We start from the raw sequence: 18,580 nt of genomic DNA, 5'->3' as shown, positions 1-18,580 counted from the left end.
ATGCCTTGCTGTAGTTTGAAACATAGTTATTTGACTTTGAAACTGCTTTGATGTCAAGTATTCATCCATTTGTGGGCTACCCCTTGAAATTTCCACAAACGTGGGTGATCTGTTAAAGCCTTGATGGTGTAGACTTAGAGCTGAGATGTCCTTGGTGACTAAGATTTCTTACTCATTGCCTGCAGGGAAAGAAATGAATTTACTAATTCAAGATTTAGGGTCAGAGATGTGCTGCTGAACATACACCATTTGTAACAGCACAGTCTGTGATTTTAAATGTTGTGCTCTGTGGTGTTTTTGATTAACCTGTGTTCTTGAATATGCCCAATATTATATATACTATGTCCTGCAGTTGCCAGTCCCATATGATTACCCATCCTTTAAATCTCAATTCAGAAAGATGCATTGAATCACTGCTTTAATTTCTTTAGCAAAATTTCTTTAATCAAATTCAACATTGTCGTGTTAATACACATATTCAAACTCTTTCCCTGTTCTTTTTATAGATCCTTGTATGAAATTGATACTGGCTTTCAAAAGCAATGCTCCCCTGGAAGTGATACGGCTGTAATTCGTATGACCGCTTGTGAATGTGACGTGCAAGTGTAGCTTCAGTAAGCAGTCAGTCACATTTGGCTGCTGGGTGTAAATACTACACCTGTGTACATGTCTTTCCAAGTGCATTCAATGCAAGATAGTAGCAGAGCTTCTCTATTAATCTCTCTTCCATTCTTCCACTTCTAGTTCATTTTCTTACTTTCTCTAACTTGTTAACCTTTTGTCATGATTTATCATTTATTAGAAGAGTGTTTGGAACAGCTTCTGGATATGAGTATATGCAGATTAAAAAAAAAGCTCTTCTTATTCTGCATGAAAGGGTAATAGTGAAAAGCATCTTCACATCCTGATACAGCTTTTCTGATAGTTCAGGTTTATATTATCTCTTTGATATGGTTACTGAGCACTTCTCATTCAGTTCTGTAATCTGTTACTTGTTACTTTGTGGAACCAGTCATTTCAGCCCAGACTTCTTGCAGTAGCTGTCTAGGTACTTGTGGCAGGGTCTGTACGTTCACTATGTAAGCTTTCAGTCCTGTATCAGTTCAGTGTCCTCTGCTCTTAAGCATCACTGGTATTAGGTGCCTGACACTAGTTGTGGTGCTGACATTTAGGTGTCGGACATATTTCTCTTGCTATGGAAAACCAAGGTAGAAGCCATTGAAAACTGACTTTAGTGGTTCTTGGTAGAAACTTCAGCACTTTGTGGCTTAGTTCCCTCAAAAATGTTCTCCATGGTGAGCAGGACTCTTCTGTAACTGTTGATTCTGGGTTATTGCATGTCTTCCTGGGTTTGGATACACAGCTGAGGGCTGGAAACATCAATCCAGTGTTGTCCTGGGTTTAGCTGTAACAATTCTTTTCTCTCATAGTCCTCCTAGATGGTTGGACCTTGCTGGGAGGTAAGATTTTTGTGCACCTTGGCTGGCTTGGCTAGCGAAAGCAGGCAAGTGATGAGGACTGGAGGTGGGACTTACAGGAAGTGAAGTAGCAGCAGACACAAAGCTGAACTTGAAAATGCTCAGACTCACTGAACAAATAGGTCAGAAATGAGGGGGTGAGGGGAGTGGAAAGAGACTGGAATCTTAACAGCATGTGGGGATGCCGGTTGTATGAAATCTGCATTGGAGAAAGAACTTTTAGAAAGGAGAGATCTCTGCTAAAGGGGCATTAGGGCTGTGACTGCACAAGGACACTGAGAATTTGAGAAGAAACATATGTTAGAAAAATGTGGAAGTGGGGAAGAAACAATATTGGCTCAGGGTTAGGAATGAAGGTGTATCTTGTGCATAATACTGTAACTATAGCATTTGGTGGCATCTGACACTTCATAAACATGTTGTGTGAACAAGTTTTAGCTGCAGAAGGTTTAAAATGCCAGTTTCCTGGTAACTGCAGAGCTTTAGGTAGCATTCAGACAGAATTTCATATTCCTTTCTGGCCCAGAATCCAAAGCAGCAGGCTTTAGGAAAATGCAACAATCAAATACATCATAGTGGAAGAAAAATCTTGTGCCGTGCATCCATCCTTTACCACTGGTCTCGGTATCCAGCTTAATTAGCAGTCATTAATTGATAACGAAAGTGGAGGTTATAGATTGGAGGTTTTAGTCGTAATTGTAGTATCCTGACTGAGCTAACACGATTACATCTGGACTATTACAGGACTCTTTCAAGCTTCAGTGATTTTTCTTTTGTTTAACTTCTTCCTTGAAACAAGATTACCTCTTGTTCAAAAAGTTTCTTTTAGTGTTAAAGCCAGCTTTAGTCAAAGCAATTACCTGAAATAGCTCTTGATAATAGAATATCACTGTATATAACTCATGGACACAACTTTTAAGAAGTTGAAGTTATAACTGGCTTGAAGAAGTTCTATATTGATAATAAGACAAGTAATAATGCATTGAAAGAAAAGGTATCTATTACATGTATTAAGCCCTAATGGGATAGCAAAGAACTAGTATCCTTCCTTGAAACTGGAATCAATTGGTGCTGCGGTGCTGCATCTATAAACTTCCTAGCCAAATTCCTTTTCTGGAAGCTTTATTACACAGTTATAACTAATGTGTTGCACAAGGCTGTCTGCATTGCTGGTCAGGTGTGCTATGTAGCACCTGAGGGAATGCTTTGGGGTGCAGGCTACATGGGACTCAATCTTCCCATGTGCTGTTTTCTTTCCCAGTAAGTCTCTTGAGTTGCTGCCCCTCAAAATGTTGGTGGTGTCTCTCCATTGTATTGCAGTGATTGAAGGTCAGGCTTTCAAAGTATTTCTGTATATGTAGCTGAGACAGACCAGCTCTGGCAACTGGTGCTGGCCTTAGAGAGTAGAGTGTTACAATCAGTATTAAAAGATCTGATATTAAATATATATTTACATGTATCTATCTATCTATATATTGATAATAAAAAAGGGGAGGGAGGGAAGGAAGGCAATAGTTAATGTCCAGAGTGTGGGATCATAGTACTGGCTTTTTTCTGTGAAAAGGGGACAAAGTCTGAAAACAGTCAATGCAGCAAACTTGGCTGAAGTGGGACATCACAGGTATGTTTGAAGCAACACAAGAGTAATGTAAGTGTTCACAAGTAGGAGACAGTATGCATTCGGGCAGGTGTGTACTTCTGACAAAGCCTCTGACAGCTGACCTACTAATTTCATTTTTGCTCCTGCAAAATGGCTATCCCTCTTACAGGGGGAAGGCTAAAGGACCTGGTCATGCAATTGGAGAAGACGAGAAGGGAAGTACGATTCCGTGCTGATGTTAACCTGCAAAAATACTTCTTCAGTAGCTGTGGAAGCCTGGTTGGATCTTTTGCATTATGAGCTAATTCTTTCATATGAATCCCTAAAATGCTGTCACATGCATTAGTCCTTCAGCAGGAAGGGCTCTTGAATTTAAACAAAACCCACTTAAATGCTTAAGGAGAAACATATATGCAAGTTGAGCAATCCTATGTGTTCTGCAAGAGGAAACTGGAGCTCTCCTGAAGTTGAAAATAAACACAGAGCCTAATAGTAGATACTTAAATTGCAGCTGATCCCTCTGTAAAGAGGCTCTTCTGTGGTGTTGGGGCCTACAGCAGGAAGGGAGATATTTACAACAACATTGTACATAGCTCTTTAACCCAGCAGGCTGCCACTTCTAACAGAAAATTTGGTTTTTTTTGCCAGCACATTTGTGGTACATGGGTAGACACGGAGAAGGGAAAGGCAGAGTAAATAACTTGTATTTCAAATAAGCCAGAAGAGGAGCACACCTCTGAATGCTTGGATTGCTTTCTGTATGCTTATATCTTCTGTAATTATATGGGTGGTCATATCTCTTTGTATGCAAGTGGTTTGTTTTAGACAAATACCAATTTAATGTGAAGCTACTTTTCATTCTGATATGGACTGCTGTTTTGGGCCACCCACTACATGAAAGGCATTGAGGTGCTGGAGTGTGTCCAAAGAAAGGCAGCAAAGCCTGTGAAAGACCTGGAGCACAAATCCTATGAGGGATGGCTGAGGGGACTGGGGCTGTTTAGCCTGGAGAAAAGGAGGCTCAAGGGAGGACCTTACTGCTCTGTACAACTGCCTGAAAGGAGGTTGTCTCAAGGTGGGGATCAGTCTTTTCTCCCTAGTAACAAGGGATAGGATAAGAGGAAACGGCCTCAACCTGTACGGGGGGGGTTTAGAGTGGAGGTTAGGAACAATTTCTTCACCAAAAGGGTTGTCAAGCATTGGAACAGGCTGCCCAGGAAAGTGGTGGAGTCCCTGTCCCTTAGAGGTATTTAAAAGACATGTAGATGTGGCACTTGGGACACGGTTTAGTGATGGATTCAGCAGTGGTTGGGCTTGATGATCTTGTAGGTCTTTTCCAGCCTAAATGATTGTATGCTCATCCAGGTAATACTTGCAAGCCGTAGTCTTTTATATCCTTTTTGGACTTTGGACAATGGAGCATGGATTGCATGATAATGGAGAGCTGTTGATGATGAGTCTTGCTGAAACAGTTCATTTTTGTCCCTGATAAATACCAACTGATATGCCTGGCTTGTCAGGTATATAAATGATTTATTTTAGCCAGCTCGCTATACTGGGAGGGTGACCGTGATTATAAGCCTTTCCTGTTCTCAGGTTGTATTGTGAATTGAAAAGATGAGCCGAAAAACTCAGACTTTATACTATTGTTCCTGAATTTTATTTAGTTAAAAGTGAAAAGACTACATGACATGTGTGGTGAAATAGGTTGCTAATGTAAAGAAAAGAAGGTTGTGACTTTTCATTGACTCTCGAGTGACTTGCAGATACTCAGTTCAGGTTTGTCTAAAACAACTGGATTTTCCTAAATGTTTTTTGTACTAAAATAGTGCTACGATAATAGTGTCAGCTGTTAAATTTTCATCTCGACGTACTGAATCCACCTAGTCAGGAATAACATGCTGTATGCATTTGAGTTGTGTTTGTTGGTCTATCTCTGGAAAGCTTTTATCTCTTAATATCTTGTTTCCTAATCCTGTTGCTCTATCCAGTAACATTTCATAGCTCTGTCCACAGCTGAAAGACTTTGATCTCTACCATGGTAGAAAATTCTGAACTACTTTTCCCACAGATGCAGTTACTGTTACCTCTTTCTGCTTTCCCTGTCTGTTTTTAAGCCCAAAATGTAAAGATGCCTACATAAATTATTGCTAAACTCTACTGTGTAACAAACTTTGAGTGCCGTGTTCATTTTCAATGTGCCTTTTGCTGCTTCCAGCCCATTACCTTATTTTTGTGGCCATTTTTATTTTCACTTGGTATTTTAGTTTTTGAGCGTGATTGTACTGAAGCAAACTATCTGATCCATAGGATTACTGCTCTTCATCCATCCTGTGTATTTTAAGTAAATTTATGTTGGCCGTAATTTCAGAGTTATTTTTGTCAGTTTGAGGAGGATTTGTGGAATTATGACCATGTATTGAACAGTATTTTCCAAAGGATATATCACATCAAGATTCTTGAATATGATTTTACTGGGGAAGGATGGGATTTCTAGCCTTCAAGGCTTGAGAAATTTCCTGTCAGAGTCTGATGGTGCTTTTTCCCTCCTGCATTTGCAAGTGGAAATGTTCTGAGCAAGGGGGAAGTGTGCGTTGAATTGCCTTTGTCTTAACAGGCAAAATGTCTTAACATCAGGGTTTGTTGCAATGTGCCATGTTATGGTTCTATCATTTTCCTTTATTTCATTTTAAAAAAATGTACTGTTCTCTTAAATTTCTTAAATGTAAGGCTAAAGACAAGCTAAAAAGTGCAGTCGATATGGAAGTGCACTCCTATGGTCATTGCTGTTTGTGATGACTCTCACCGGCGTTCCAAAACAATGTGTGGATCAGTGCTAGCTGGCAGTTTCCAAAGGGATTCAAGTAATAACGTCAGGGTAATGGAAGAAAATACTCTCTAAAAACCGGCTTCAGGCATCTGTATTTCAGATTTTCCCTGATTCCTGTATAAAACAAAAGCACAGATACAGAAATGCAGCAAATAACCTACCATGTCTGAAAGGTCTAATACAGCCTTGAAAAACAGTTGTGAAAAGGATGTGCTTGTCTCTGGCTCCCCACCCTCCTTCCAGGGGAAGAGGGAGAGGCACTTCTTGTCCAAATTAAGAGATGTGATGACTGCCTGTGTGATTGCCACGGTATAGATTCAGCTGCACGAGTTCTCTTTAGGCAAGCAAAAGATTTTCTTTCTTTCAGTAAAGATCCTTTAGCTGTTTGAATCTCCTCTGCTACAGGTTTTAACCTGAGCTGTGTTAAGCTGAGAATGCTTAAAAAAATCTTTGTTTTGTTTCCAGCTGACAGGTTAAACTGGATGTTTTTTGTGGTAGATCATTTGCTGAAATCTCATCCTCTGTGCTGAAGAACTCACTCCTTTAAAAAGAGAAAAACATGGGACACTTCATTTGAATTGCTCTGAAGAACTGTAATGCTTTCAGAGCTATTATGCAAATAAATTGTTTGTTTATGTCTTGAAAAATCACTGTTTATCCCAACCATTTTTAGTAACCGAAGATTCTTGTACTCTTGGCATTTGAAAGGGTAAATATATTTGTATTAGAAGTTGCTGTTGGCTCTAAATTTCTAAACTCCTTTAATGATATGACCAGTGTATAACACGAAATTGTGTGTTTACAGTTGTGTAAACAGAAATGTCTTTCATCAATTTCAGCTGCTGTACCCTGAAGATATCTTCTGTGTTTCATTTTGTGCCTTCTGTACATAGCTCTGTGTGGGTTTGCGTTGTTCCAGGATACATTACAGCATCAGAAAGGACAAAAGAGCTTTGCATTCTGCTGAATTCAGGCATCTGGCATTTGCTATTTCTCTTACTCCTCCTTTATGCCATCAGTACCTGTTTAGCTGACAACTTGAGTACATCGTGTTTGCAAAACCATTTGTTTCTCTATGAATTTGAATGCGCTTTCTTGTAGGCAAAATGCACGCACATAAAAAGCCGGTGTTGGCTGCTGGGGTTTTACAAGATCAGCTTTAAATGTTGTTCTTTTTTACCGTAGCCTGCACATGGCAGATAACTCAGAAATCCTGTTTTCACAACCTCTTTTGTTTAGTTAAACTTCCCACTACAGTGATATTTATGACTGCATTAGAAAAAAAGTTATATCCCCCAGAATGGCTGATAAACAGCTGTTTCATAAATGCCTATAGCCGATGATCCATATTGTAATGTTTTTCAGCCTCTAGGCAGGTATTGATTCAAATGTGAATTCATTGTTCTAGCTGCACTAGAGTTAAAAATAGCTTGTGTTAGTGAGCCTAATTCTCGGGTATATAGTCTCAGCTTTTAGCATGTGAGACTTGGTTCGTTAAATATTTTTTTTTTTCCTGTAAGAATGCGGTTATCTTTAGGCTTTGTTAACAAGAGGCGGTGGCTTCCTAGCATGTAACAGTGAAGTAATTCATCAAAACTTGGAGTTAGGGTTTTTGTTTCATTTTTTGCCTGTTTGAACAAATTGCCATCTGTGTGAATGTATTTTCCATTGCAGTTGCAGATCGCCTGGGCTGTGACCCTCGAACACGTTTTCAAGTTCCACCAAACACCAAGCAGTGGATTGCTTTACTACAGCGAGGAAACTGTACATTTAGAGAGAAAATACTGCGAGCAGCTTCACATAATGCCTCAGCTGTGGTCATTTACAACAATATATCCAGTGAAGAACCTGTGACAATGACCCATCAAGGTAAATAAAACATAATCTCCTTCACCATAATTCTTTTCTGCCCAGGTATTCTTTTGCCATATAAACTACTGCTAAAGACATCTTGGAAGTGCACGGATGCTATTTGAAATAGCCTGTTCTCTGATGATGCTTACATGTATGCAATATAGCAAAATAAGCCAGTAATTCTGAAAAGTTATTTTCCTGTAGTGTATATTTTATCCAATGAGGAACACTTTCCTCTGTAGTGGGGATATATGTGTTTCAGAAGGAGGAAATATCTGTAATATCTTAGGAGGACTCTGTTTCAAACCTTTCTGAAGAAGCGCTAACATATAATGGAAGGCCTAGAATTTTACAAAGCTTCTGAACCTGAAGAATTTTTATAGTAGCATGTCTTCAACTGGCTGTTATGGTGGGAGTTTGAGATGTTAACAGTTATCAGGATCTGGGCTTGCATGCTGGTTTTGATGATGGTTTACAGAGGGTTCTCATACAGGAACCAACAAAACATTGGGGTTTGGAAAGCAGTCGTCTCTTAAGTTGTCTAGAATTAGAGTATTGCTGCTCAAGAATGGTGATGAAAATCTGAATTTCTACAGATTTCTACTTTTTTAGGACTGTGTAAAATTTCTCAGTTACTAGTGTGTTACTTTAGCTGGTGGAAATAATACATGAATATTTTCCTTGGTTAAAAATGATGTTCACAATTCTGGTAACTATTCTTTTCGATTTCCCAGAAGGTTTTTTTTCAGTTTGGAATTATTTAGCTTAATCAGAAAAGGCATATTTCTATATTTGATGGCTGGCTGATTTTATTTTGTTGGAATACTTTCCTTTTTCTGTTAAGCTTAGGGCATTGCTTGGAAACTGGAATTCCCTAATTGTTTCTCTGCATATTGTCACACAGTTAGAATTGAATTCTTTTACTAAAGAACTGCTGTTTGCTTCTTTCTCTCTCTTTTTTTTTTTTTTTTTTTTACAAGAGAAATGTCTTGTGGCTTCTTCTGGTTTAGTGGGGTTTGACCTTCCCAATTTTGTGTACCACAGGAATTTTTCAGGGAGATTTTGACCTCTGTTTGGCAATTCAAAGGCTGTTGACAATCCAGTTTTATCTTAGGTACCTTCCTAGGACATTTTTGCAAGTAGTCTACAGACAAAAAGTCCCATGTTCTCTTGAAACACTTTTTACCATCTTCTTTTTGTGGTTTTTGATGCTTCTCTCTCTACTGAGGTAACACTTTCCTAAGCCTTCAGCTCTGGTCTCTCTTTGAGGTAAATTCCTGTATGATTGTAAGGTCTGCAGTCTCTGCTTAGCAATGATCTCCGACTTCTTCTGTGGCCTGGTATACCTTACTATGGCAGGAAAAAAAAGACTATGAATAACACTACAGTTCTAGCATTGTTTGCCCTGTTACATGTTCAATTATATAAAGGGTTTAATTATAACTTCAATACCTTCTTTCTTGTAATGCTGTTAGATTTGGCAGGTGCTTTTATAGCAGTGGGATGGTGTCTGTCTTTTATTAGGAAATCCTAGTTCACTCAAGTTCTGACTGGTGTGTTGCCTTTGAAACTCTATCAATAGGTACAGTGGTTCTGGTAGTTGAAATAATGTCTAAGGTTATAAAATATGAGAGATGCTGTGGATAAAATGATGTCTTGTAAGCCAGCCAGGCAACTGTTTCAATCTTTGATACTTGGAGAAAAGCCAAAACTGTCTTCAGCATGTTGACTTCAAAATACTTATTCATGGCAAGCTTTAAAAAAACATAATTAGTAGAGATGATGTATCAGTATTTGAGATACTGATGTTTAGCTGCAAGTACTCAGTCCCTGGTATACTCTTATCACTGATTTGGGCTGTAGTCACTCTCTCAAAATTAATATTTGATTTGAAGTGTTCAAACTGTGTGACAGACTAAAAGTAATTATCTAGAAATGAAGTACCACCGTAGTACCACACTGTAATGAAGAGGAATGTCATTCCACAGCTTTTGTTTTGATTGCATTATGGTCGTGTGAGGGATCTCCTAAGCATTCTGTGCTTTGCTGAGCTTTCTATAAATAACTTCCTGTTTGCTTGATGTAGGAACTGCAAGTCTGTGTAACTGAGATGTAGATTAGTCCTTCTTTGGTGTTAGCCTCAGTACAGGGAGGGTTTGGAATCCCACGTTATCCTCAGTGAGAATTATTCCAAGTGCAATATAGCTTGACGAACGTGCATAAAGCAGGCTTACATACGTTCACAGCGCTCTCTGGTCTTATTTTTCTGCAGTTTCAACCATATCACTCCTTGTATGCTTATTAGGTGGTGAATGACCACATCATCTGCTACTTTGAGATTCTGGTGTGCTACATCTCTTTAGGATTTTCTGTTCCTAAAGGTGGGGAGGAATTGATGCTGTGTATCTAATAGTTGTTTTGCTGCTAATTCATTTAAATAGGTGTTAAGTAAGGTTGATACAAAGTGAAGATGAAGGTGAGCCACCAAGCTAGTCTTGCTTCCGCAAGATATCTAGTGCTGTGCAGTATTCCTCGTTTTCTTTTAAAAATGCATTCTTCACAAGACAATTCTGCAGCTGTATTATGATGACCAAGTTCACAGCTCTACATTTTCTTTCCATAGACAGGTGAAAATGGACCTTGTGTCATTTTATATCACTGTAACGTAATTTTTATACTGCTCTGTAGCAAGCCTGGTGAAGCAGAAAGGAAAGTGGCAACTGCTGGTAATGCATGCTCTGTGAACTGCCCACTTTCCTACTTTGGTATTTGCATGAATTCCAGTCATCTGCTTAGGCAATGTTTGCGCTAAAAAGTAAGTAAAATATTAGATAGATTTTTGTGTTGCCCACCTACAGAGAGGTCATTACCTATGAGAAGAGCTCAGGAAGCACTTCTCACCTCTGGGATTAGTATTTTATCCAAGTTATTTTATGGTTGCACACACATTTGAAAATTCTAATCTTATGGAAATTTGTTCGTGCTCAACATATTAAGTAGCAGAATATAAATGCCTTCTGGTGGCTGGATAAGAGCTGTTGCTCTTGAATCAGTCTATCATCACTATGTCATATGAACAGTTTCTATTGCTGTATCAGAAATTGCCTTTTCTTATGTGATAGTCCAGTAAATCTCTGCCCCTTTGACTTTGAGTTTTACAGTAGGTATTGATCTTAGGGAGTTGGTGAGCTTTAAAAGCAACAAAAACCTGTTGTTGTTTGCAACATTATTTCCTCTTCTCTGTGTATGTCTATGTATGTATTACTGTGTGCATGTAAAATAAGTTTATTTCACACATTCTCACAGATGTCCTCTAAGCGAAAAACATCTTTCCCAGCATAGGTTATGTTAGACTATGATATCACTGACAGGAAGGCAATTTTATGAGTGGTTTTGCCTGCTAGTTCTGTTAAAGCAGAACGAATAATGTCTAATGTAAATAAAGGGCCTGTGTGGTAGAGAGAATATGTAGTAGCTGTCTCCTTTATAAACAATTATGGGAAGAGGAAGGAAATGCAGGTAATGTGTCTGGTGGAGATAATCCTGTCAAGTACAAAATAGTTAAATTTGATATTGAGCTTATCTGTTAAAATCTATACTTTTATTTGGATTTATAGAAAGTATAAGCCAAAGAAGCCTCTAAATTTAAAATTTCATACTCAGAATTTATGGAACAAATACAGGCAGAAAAATATAAACAAATATAGAAGAGAGTGTCAAAATGAAGTTGCTGGATTCCAGTTAACTGCTGTTCATCAGTGCTGAAGACATTTCCTGAAGTGTTTAAACAACTTCTGATACAATACCTTTTATTTACCTGGTACAGGTAAATCTTTCAAAGTGTTTTGAACAAGCTGAAGGCATCTCACCAAGGTCAATCTCCATTGCACTTCAGAAAAACCGATGCCTTCATTTTCTGCAGGGTGTTTGTTTCTTGATGTGCACAGAAGGTGACATTCTGCTGTGGTACTGTGGGAGAGCTGCCCAGCACTAGCTCTCAGAAACAGCTTCCTCATAGGGAGGATTTCTCATAGCCCTGTAGTCACTTAAAAAGCACACTAGCACAGAAAGCAAGGTCTATACTAACTTTGAACTATGATAAAACTGAATGTATTTTATGTGGATTATTTTAGGTCACTGGGTCAGAGGCGGGAGGGACAGGAAGGAATTTGGAGGTATTGCCATCTAATGGCTATTCGAGATTCTTGCCCTAATTCAGAGTGGGTAGACTGCGGATAGCAGCAGTTGAAATGCCACTGTCCTGTGGCACTCTCGCTGCATACAGCCAATCTCTTCCTCTGCTGCTTGCCTTTTCCTCGCAAATGTCTGTTTATGTAACTCTAATCTGAACTGGTGCATGAAAGCTATGGCACTGCAGATTATTTTGCACAAATGTGTGCTGATAAGTATTTCTGCTGTATACCAAATCCACTGCAAAACTTCCCTTGCATTATTGAGATCTACCTTAAATCCACAGCTCAAAATTTTGTGGTATATTGCACTATTGTTGTAATATTTATTAATTTACACTGGCATACTAATGACTCATTTCTCCTTCCTTTTCACTAAAGTTGAAGCTTGAAAAAAGGCAACACAATCAATAGTCTAACCATAGTTTATGTATCCTTGATCACTTTATATTGTTAATGTTTGCTGATTGAAAATATGGTGAACAAGCGTCAACAGCATAAACTTTATGCTGTTTTCCCAACTGTTTCTTGGGAGTTCTATCCATCAGGAAAATCTGTCACACAGTAGATGGAGGCATCTGACAGCAAGATGTGGAGAGGAGCGTGTTTGAAGCACAGATTCTGGACCATAAGGAAGCACTTGTCTCTTCAAGACAAGCCAGGGAAACCCTTTTACAAAGCTAATATAACCAGTGCCTTGCAGAGGTTCTTACCAGTGTTTCTGTGTGGTACATGCCTCATCCACAACTGAAATAGCAGATAGGCTGATTTTTTTCCTTAGCCAGCTGAAAGGGTAATTAGTTCTGTGACTGTGAAAAGGCCCATGAGACTGTTAGTGACTGTAAGTAATTACATTCTTTTTTTTTTATCCAAAGTCTGAACTCCAGCAGCTGAGTAATTCCTAAACTATATAGATTTGGTGGAATCAGATTTATGATATTCATCTATGGACATGCTATTTATAAAGCTCTAAAAATATTTTTGTAGTGTCCTTGGGTAAGGCTGTCTTGCCATTTCTCTTTCGTGCTTCACTGAATTTGTTTGGAATGACTTTCCAGATTGATGGATCTGTATGGAAGTTGTAGATAGAAGAAAATACAGGAGCATGACAGATTACCCTTCTTAGAAATACCAGGATTTTTTAGCTCCAACTTCCATTAGTGAGAATACAAACAGCTGTCCAGAAATAGCAAAATGGAAGCTGTCTACTACCACTACAGAATGCAAGATTGTGGAGACTTTTGCTATCCAAGTGTCTTAAATTGATGATTAGACCAATAATGTCTATATTAGGTTAATATTATTGATTAAGAATGCAACACTGTAACCAGTGATTAGGTGTTAACCCACATCTAAGGTAGCAGGTTTTGTACACTGTTTGGAAGTATAAGTGAAGAAAGATGGTTTTCAAATAAGCAGAAATATCTTTTGAAGATAAAGACATATTTCAGAAATGTGTGAAGCTGTGACATGAGGAACAGTTTTCAGTAGTGTCATGTGTTAGGATTATACCATTTCCCTAGTCAAAACTTAATGTGATTCTTCTACTTTTTACTAATTTGCATTTGTTCAAGGTTTGAATATAAAATTTGGTCTACTCTGTTAGCATACTGATACCTCAACAGTAAAAGTAGTCATTAAATAGGACTGTAAATGGAGTTTACTCACCATAATACATAGTTAAATGCTTTTAAAAGTATATGAATGAAAGAAAAAATTCTGTGCATGGATTATGGAAAGGGATGATAAAATGATGAACTCCTTTGTACCGAGTTTGTGGTGGGGTTTTTATTTTTGCATCATTATTTAAGTGAAATGTCCATTTCCTTTTCAAAAAAAAATTGCAGTGTAAGTAGATGCAAAGAAGCATTGCTAAAAATGTTGTGTGAAATGTCTCCAAAATCATTGTAACATCTGTCTGCTTTTCCCTTATCTCGGCTTGGCTTTCCCTAGTGTAAAGAACCCGAAAGGTCACATGTATTAAAAATATTATTTCCCAGAAGATAAAAGTCCTTCTATAGAAAGGGAATATGCGATGTAAGTGGAATGATCAAGGCAGTCAAAAGTGAAGGAGAGGGACATGGTAAAACCCAAACCCATTGTCCTTACCATTTTAAGTGAACATTGCTGCAGTTCTGGTTCCAGAACATAAATTTTTCTTCTGGGTGCTCCCCCCTTCTCAGCCCAGCCATGAAGTTGTTTGTCCTCATAGTGCCCATCAGAAGCAGCTTAGAGAAGAAGCGAGTGCATCTTGTAGCTTAATAGAAGGATCTTAATTTTTCTAACAGTGTTTAGTGTAGTATAACTTACAGTAGAAGATAAGGAGCTCTTTGGGTGAGGTTGTTAGGAAATGGTCTGCAGGGAATCTGAAGTCGCACACCTCTGTTCTACCTACTAATATTGTATCTTTAAGAGACTATAAGCATTGGTTTTCTTGAGTCTGGTGTGCTGACTGTAGCAGAGGCAGCTGGACCTTGTCAAGCTTGAGGAAATCCAGGGGCATCGCTCCATCATCTCACATGTATCAGCATGATTTAGACTTGTGAGTGAAGCAGGATTTAACTGTGACTACCTGTTTTGATTTTAGGTAGATTTCTTCTTAAGAAACGTCTACCTCAGTGTCAGAATGGATCAATCAGGTTATGAAATCATGTGTTAGTAATTGTCATCTAAATAAAACCCAACAGTTTCCTCACCTGATTTTGTTATTTAGCTCTCCTTTTAGGAACTCTTACTCATAGTAGCTTATAAAGCTGATCAAATATATGGCAAGAACATGACAGTGAGGCATCATTTCTTGTTTAATGAAGGGGCATTGGAATGATCATTTCTACTTCTAAGGTTATTATTTATCACCTATGGGCTTAATTTAATGTGCTACAGGCTAGCACAACAAGGATCTGATTAGGCTTCAGTGTTTGGTTTCAAGTTAGCTGTCACACCCATCTTTGGAAAGCTGCTTTTGCCCTGTCTGGTTTTCTAATCATATGCCTCAATCCTAAACTTGTTTTTCTTAAAGGAGCAGAACTTTGTGGACATCCATCATATGTTTATGAGCATTACAGCAATGCATGGTACATTACATATTTCAGGATTTTGCAATCATATTTAGAGGGTGTAGGGCAGTGTCCTTTCTTAGCCTGGCAGGATAAAATCTGTTGAAGCTCTGCTGCAATCAGAGAGGACTTTTAAGTGTTCTTCAGACATTGCTTGTAAATTGACTTTTTTTTGCTTGTAAATTTTTTTTTTTTATAGGTTTGTGTAGCAAAGAGACTTGTGATTTCTGCAAATACTTGCTTAATGTTTTGGGATACTTGCTTGTTCAACTGGTTGTGTATAATTGCGTCATCCTGTCTGACTTTTACATAACCATTTCATATAGTGTTGTCCTTCACAGTTTTTCTTACTGTAGTGTTGTAAGATCCATCTGACACTACAGAAAATAGGCATCCTGAAGGTAAATGTTTACAGAGAAGAATTCATCATTTTCAGTATTAGAAAGGCAACAGGAAGACAAACATTTTAAAATTCTATCCAGTCTAGTTTTAAAATTGATGTATGTTCTTGGCATTAAATTCTTGCCTTGTTCAGAACGAAATAACTGGCATTATGGGTGATTTTTGTTTTCTGTTTTCAGAAGTATTTGATTTGGGACATCTCAACATATTTTACTCCTGAGCTTGCACTTGTGTGTTGACAGCTTGGATGTGCTTTTGCTTACTTTCTGATTAGATCAAAATCAAAATGTGTGCAGCTAGACCTGTTTTAATTACTCTGAAGAGCATGCCAAGGCTCTTTCTCTTGGTGTCTGCTTTTCCAAACGCCTGTTTTAGAATGTAAGGCTTACTCTTCATGACATGTTTCTAGCTTATATCAGAATAAAACTTACCTGAATAATTTGTGCGTTTTCCCCAATGTTATTGAATACTTATGGAATTCATATTTAAAAGTTACAGTTTTCTAGCAGTGCAGCTTTGCATATAGCTCAGTATGTCTTTCCCTTTCCCTCACCTCATGGGTTTCATGGATCATATTCTCTGTGGATAAATCCCTTAACTTACAGAGGTAGTTGTTGCTTCTGCCTCTGGCCCTTGCAGCTCAGATGTCATCTGGTGTTTTCATAGAATTCTCAACATTTCATATATAACCATAGTTCTTCATGTGTCCTTTCCCATTTTCTTTGCTGACGTTTTGTGGACTGCTAAATTCTGTTGGAGTGGTTTCACTGTTACTTAATGTTATTCCAAGAAATCAGTCACTTGCAGTAATGGGACTGATCCCTTTCCTGGATGCTAATTACTGATTTCTGATATGTGTTCAGAAGTGCTTAACATACAGTTACAGGATTTTAATAGGATAGGGAAGTCTGGTATGTGAAGATGGGCAGTTTTATTTCCAGTTATCACTACGATGTTCTAGTTGTTGCAGTCAGGTAGGTGGTGGCATTTCAATGTCTGAATCATGCCCTGCATCCAGCCTGCAAGTGACTGTCTGCACCATTCTTTATCTGTATCAGGAAGGTGGGATTTTGTTCGCTTTTTTTAAGGAAGTACTCAGAAATATCCCCCAGCAGAATTACTCAGATAAATGTGTAAAGTTTAGGTTTTTCAGAACTGAAGTCATAAAAGCATTCAGTTACAATTAATTATTGTCTGCTATTTAAATAGAGAATTATATTCTTGTGCAGGCTGTCTGCTTCATGCTCTCCATGCAGCATCAGCAGGCACTCTCAAAGACCTAAGAAATTACAAGGACTTCAGCTGAAAACATCAGCCATTAGAAAAGTCCTAACCTTTGTTATTAACCTGACTTAATTACCACTTCTCTGCACACGTTGCATCAAATCAAAATAGTTCAGTGCCTCTTATAGGTGCTCCAATGTCTCCCATGCATGAGATGGGATCTAAGTTTTTGCCTTTCCTGTCTGTGAAGGTGGTTGAAGCATTGCAGCAGAGTAGCAGCAGTACAGTGCCAGGTTGCTCATATGCTGAAGAGGAAATGTCTCTCCTGCCCTTGTCCCAGAGTATTGACCAAACAGCTGCTTGGGCTGTTCACAAGCCCAGGAATAAAAAAATCAGCTGTTTGGTGGTTGCATTTTGCCAGGCTGCTGTTCCCTGCATCCTCCAAGGGACAGTAGATGGATGGAAGGTGTGTGAAGTCTGCTTTTTGAACCATGAGTGTCTTTAGCTTGGTGTCCTGGCCATAGTTGCCCGTATTTTGAGCTTCAGGCAAACATTTGGTAGTTAAGAATCAACAAAACAAGCCACAAAAGAAAACCATTGTTTGCTTGTGATGAGACTAGTAGTTTTTCTTTGAGATGACTTTCTGTTGACTTTCTGAATGTGCTCTGTTAGAATTTCTAGGAGATATGGATAAGCTAGAGAGAGCAAAGCAGTTTCCTTAAGAGCTCTGCAGGAAACGTCTGGATATTGCTGGTTTTCCTGTCTTCTCGGTTTTAGTGTCTTAGCTTTTAAATCCTTCTCTCTTCTCATCTCCCAAATATTGTTACACAGATTTAATGATTAATGCAACTTCATTCTTTTCTATACATAGAGTTGTATAACTATCCTCATTAAACATGCACATGGTGAAATTGCATGCTAGAAAGAGCTGTCTGGGCTTGGATGATAGCAATTAAATGATTTATATTTACAGGCGTCAATATTTATCTTAGGTCTACCTGCTGTCCTCGCTCATCATCTATGGTTGAGCATGTAGTTCATTAGCTTTAGCTAGCATTACAGCTTATTTTCCCTGGACACTGTGTTCTTAGCTGAGGAGAAGTACTGCTTTTCATGAGATTACGTAGCAAGACCATATTCTAACTTTGAATTTTCTATGCAAACGCTGTTAATCTCTCCATGTTCCCCTGAGGGATTTTTTTTCTGCTTTAAGTTTCAGAAATGCAAGGTTTCAAGATTCTTAAAATATGAGTTGGTGTCTCTTCCTGCCCCCAATTGTTCTCAGACAGGGAGCTCTTGCTAAAATTATTTAGGGTGATGCCCCTGACAAAAATACAGATGAACCAAGTCCCAGTTTCCACTGAGCTTCAGTATGTTAAACAGGCACCATTTATTTTTCTTTTCTGCAGTTTTCCTTGGCTCTTGCAGGGTCAGAAGCAGCAGTAGCACTTCAGCTGTTCCCAGTTGAGTCATTTGGAATGCAAATCACTTTGCAGCCATGCCAGTGGTTCCCTTTGTGCTGGCCTTTATATAAAATGCATGACAGATTGTCAGCTTTGTCATTTCCTGGGCAGCAGGGAATAGGTAGGCCATCTTTGATTCAGACAGAACTGGACTAGTATCGGAAGGTATTAGTCAGCTTTGCTTTGCAGATATCTGTAATCATGTCAGAATGCTACATGGAGTGCTTCTGGCCGATATTCTGATACTAACATAATTCCTTGATGCAAATAAATACCTACTGGGTAAGCTCAGCAGAATATGTGCCCTGGGGAATACAGTCACCCCACACCCTTCCCTGCCTTGCTTTGCTATCCAAACTAGATATGGAAAACAGTATTGAAGCCTAGGGAAAATACCAAGTACCTGCTCTGGATTGGTTGTGCACCACCTGAGCTGCAGGGGCTTGGGGTTGCAGGAGCATGTGCTGCATCTATGTATAGAAT

At 38.6% G+C, this 18,580-nt stretch overlaps 1 protein-coding gene across 2 annotated transcripts in view; it reads left to right on the top strand.

The window, feature by feature from the left end:
* Positions 1–18,580, top strand: part of RNF130 (ring finger protein 130) — a 42,679-nt gene that overhangs the window by 3,367 nt on the left and 20,732 nt on the right. For both annotated transcript variants that reach the window (XM_057409539.1, XM_057409540.1), the window contains exon 2: positions 7,583–7,777. In XM_057409539.1, coding sequence (XP_057265522.1) covers positions 7,583–7,777 — 195 coding nt within the window. The remainder of the gene's footprint in view (positions 1–7,582; positions 7,778–18,580) is intronic.

The sequence above is a fragment of the Pezoporus wallicus genome, unplaced genomic scaffold, assembly GCF_028554395.1.
Source record: "Pezoporus wallicus isolate ANWC-B61680 ecotype Strahan unplaced genomic scaffold, APGP_CSIRO_Pwel_v1 contig_8166, whole genome shotgun sequence".
NCBI classification, from domain to species: Eukaryota; Metazoa; Chordata; class Aves; order Psittaciformes; family Psittacidae; genus Pezoporus; species Pezoporus wallicus.
Note: the sequence above shows the minus strand (reverse complement) of the source record. Positions and strands in the feature narration are given on the sequence as shown.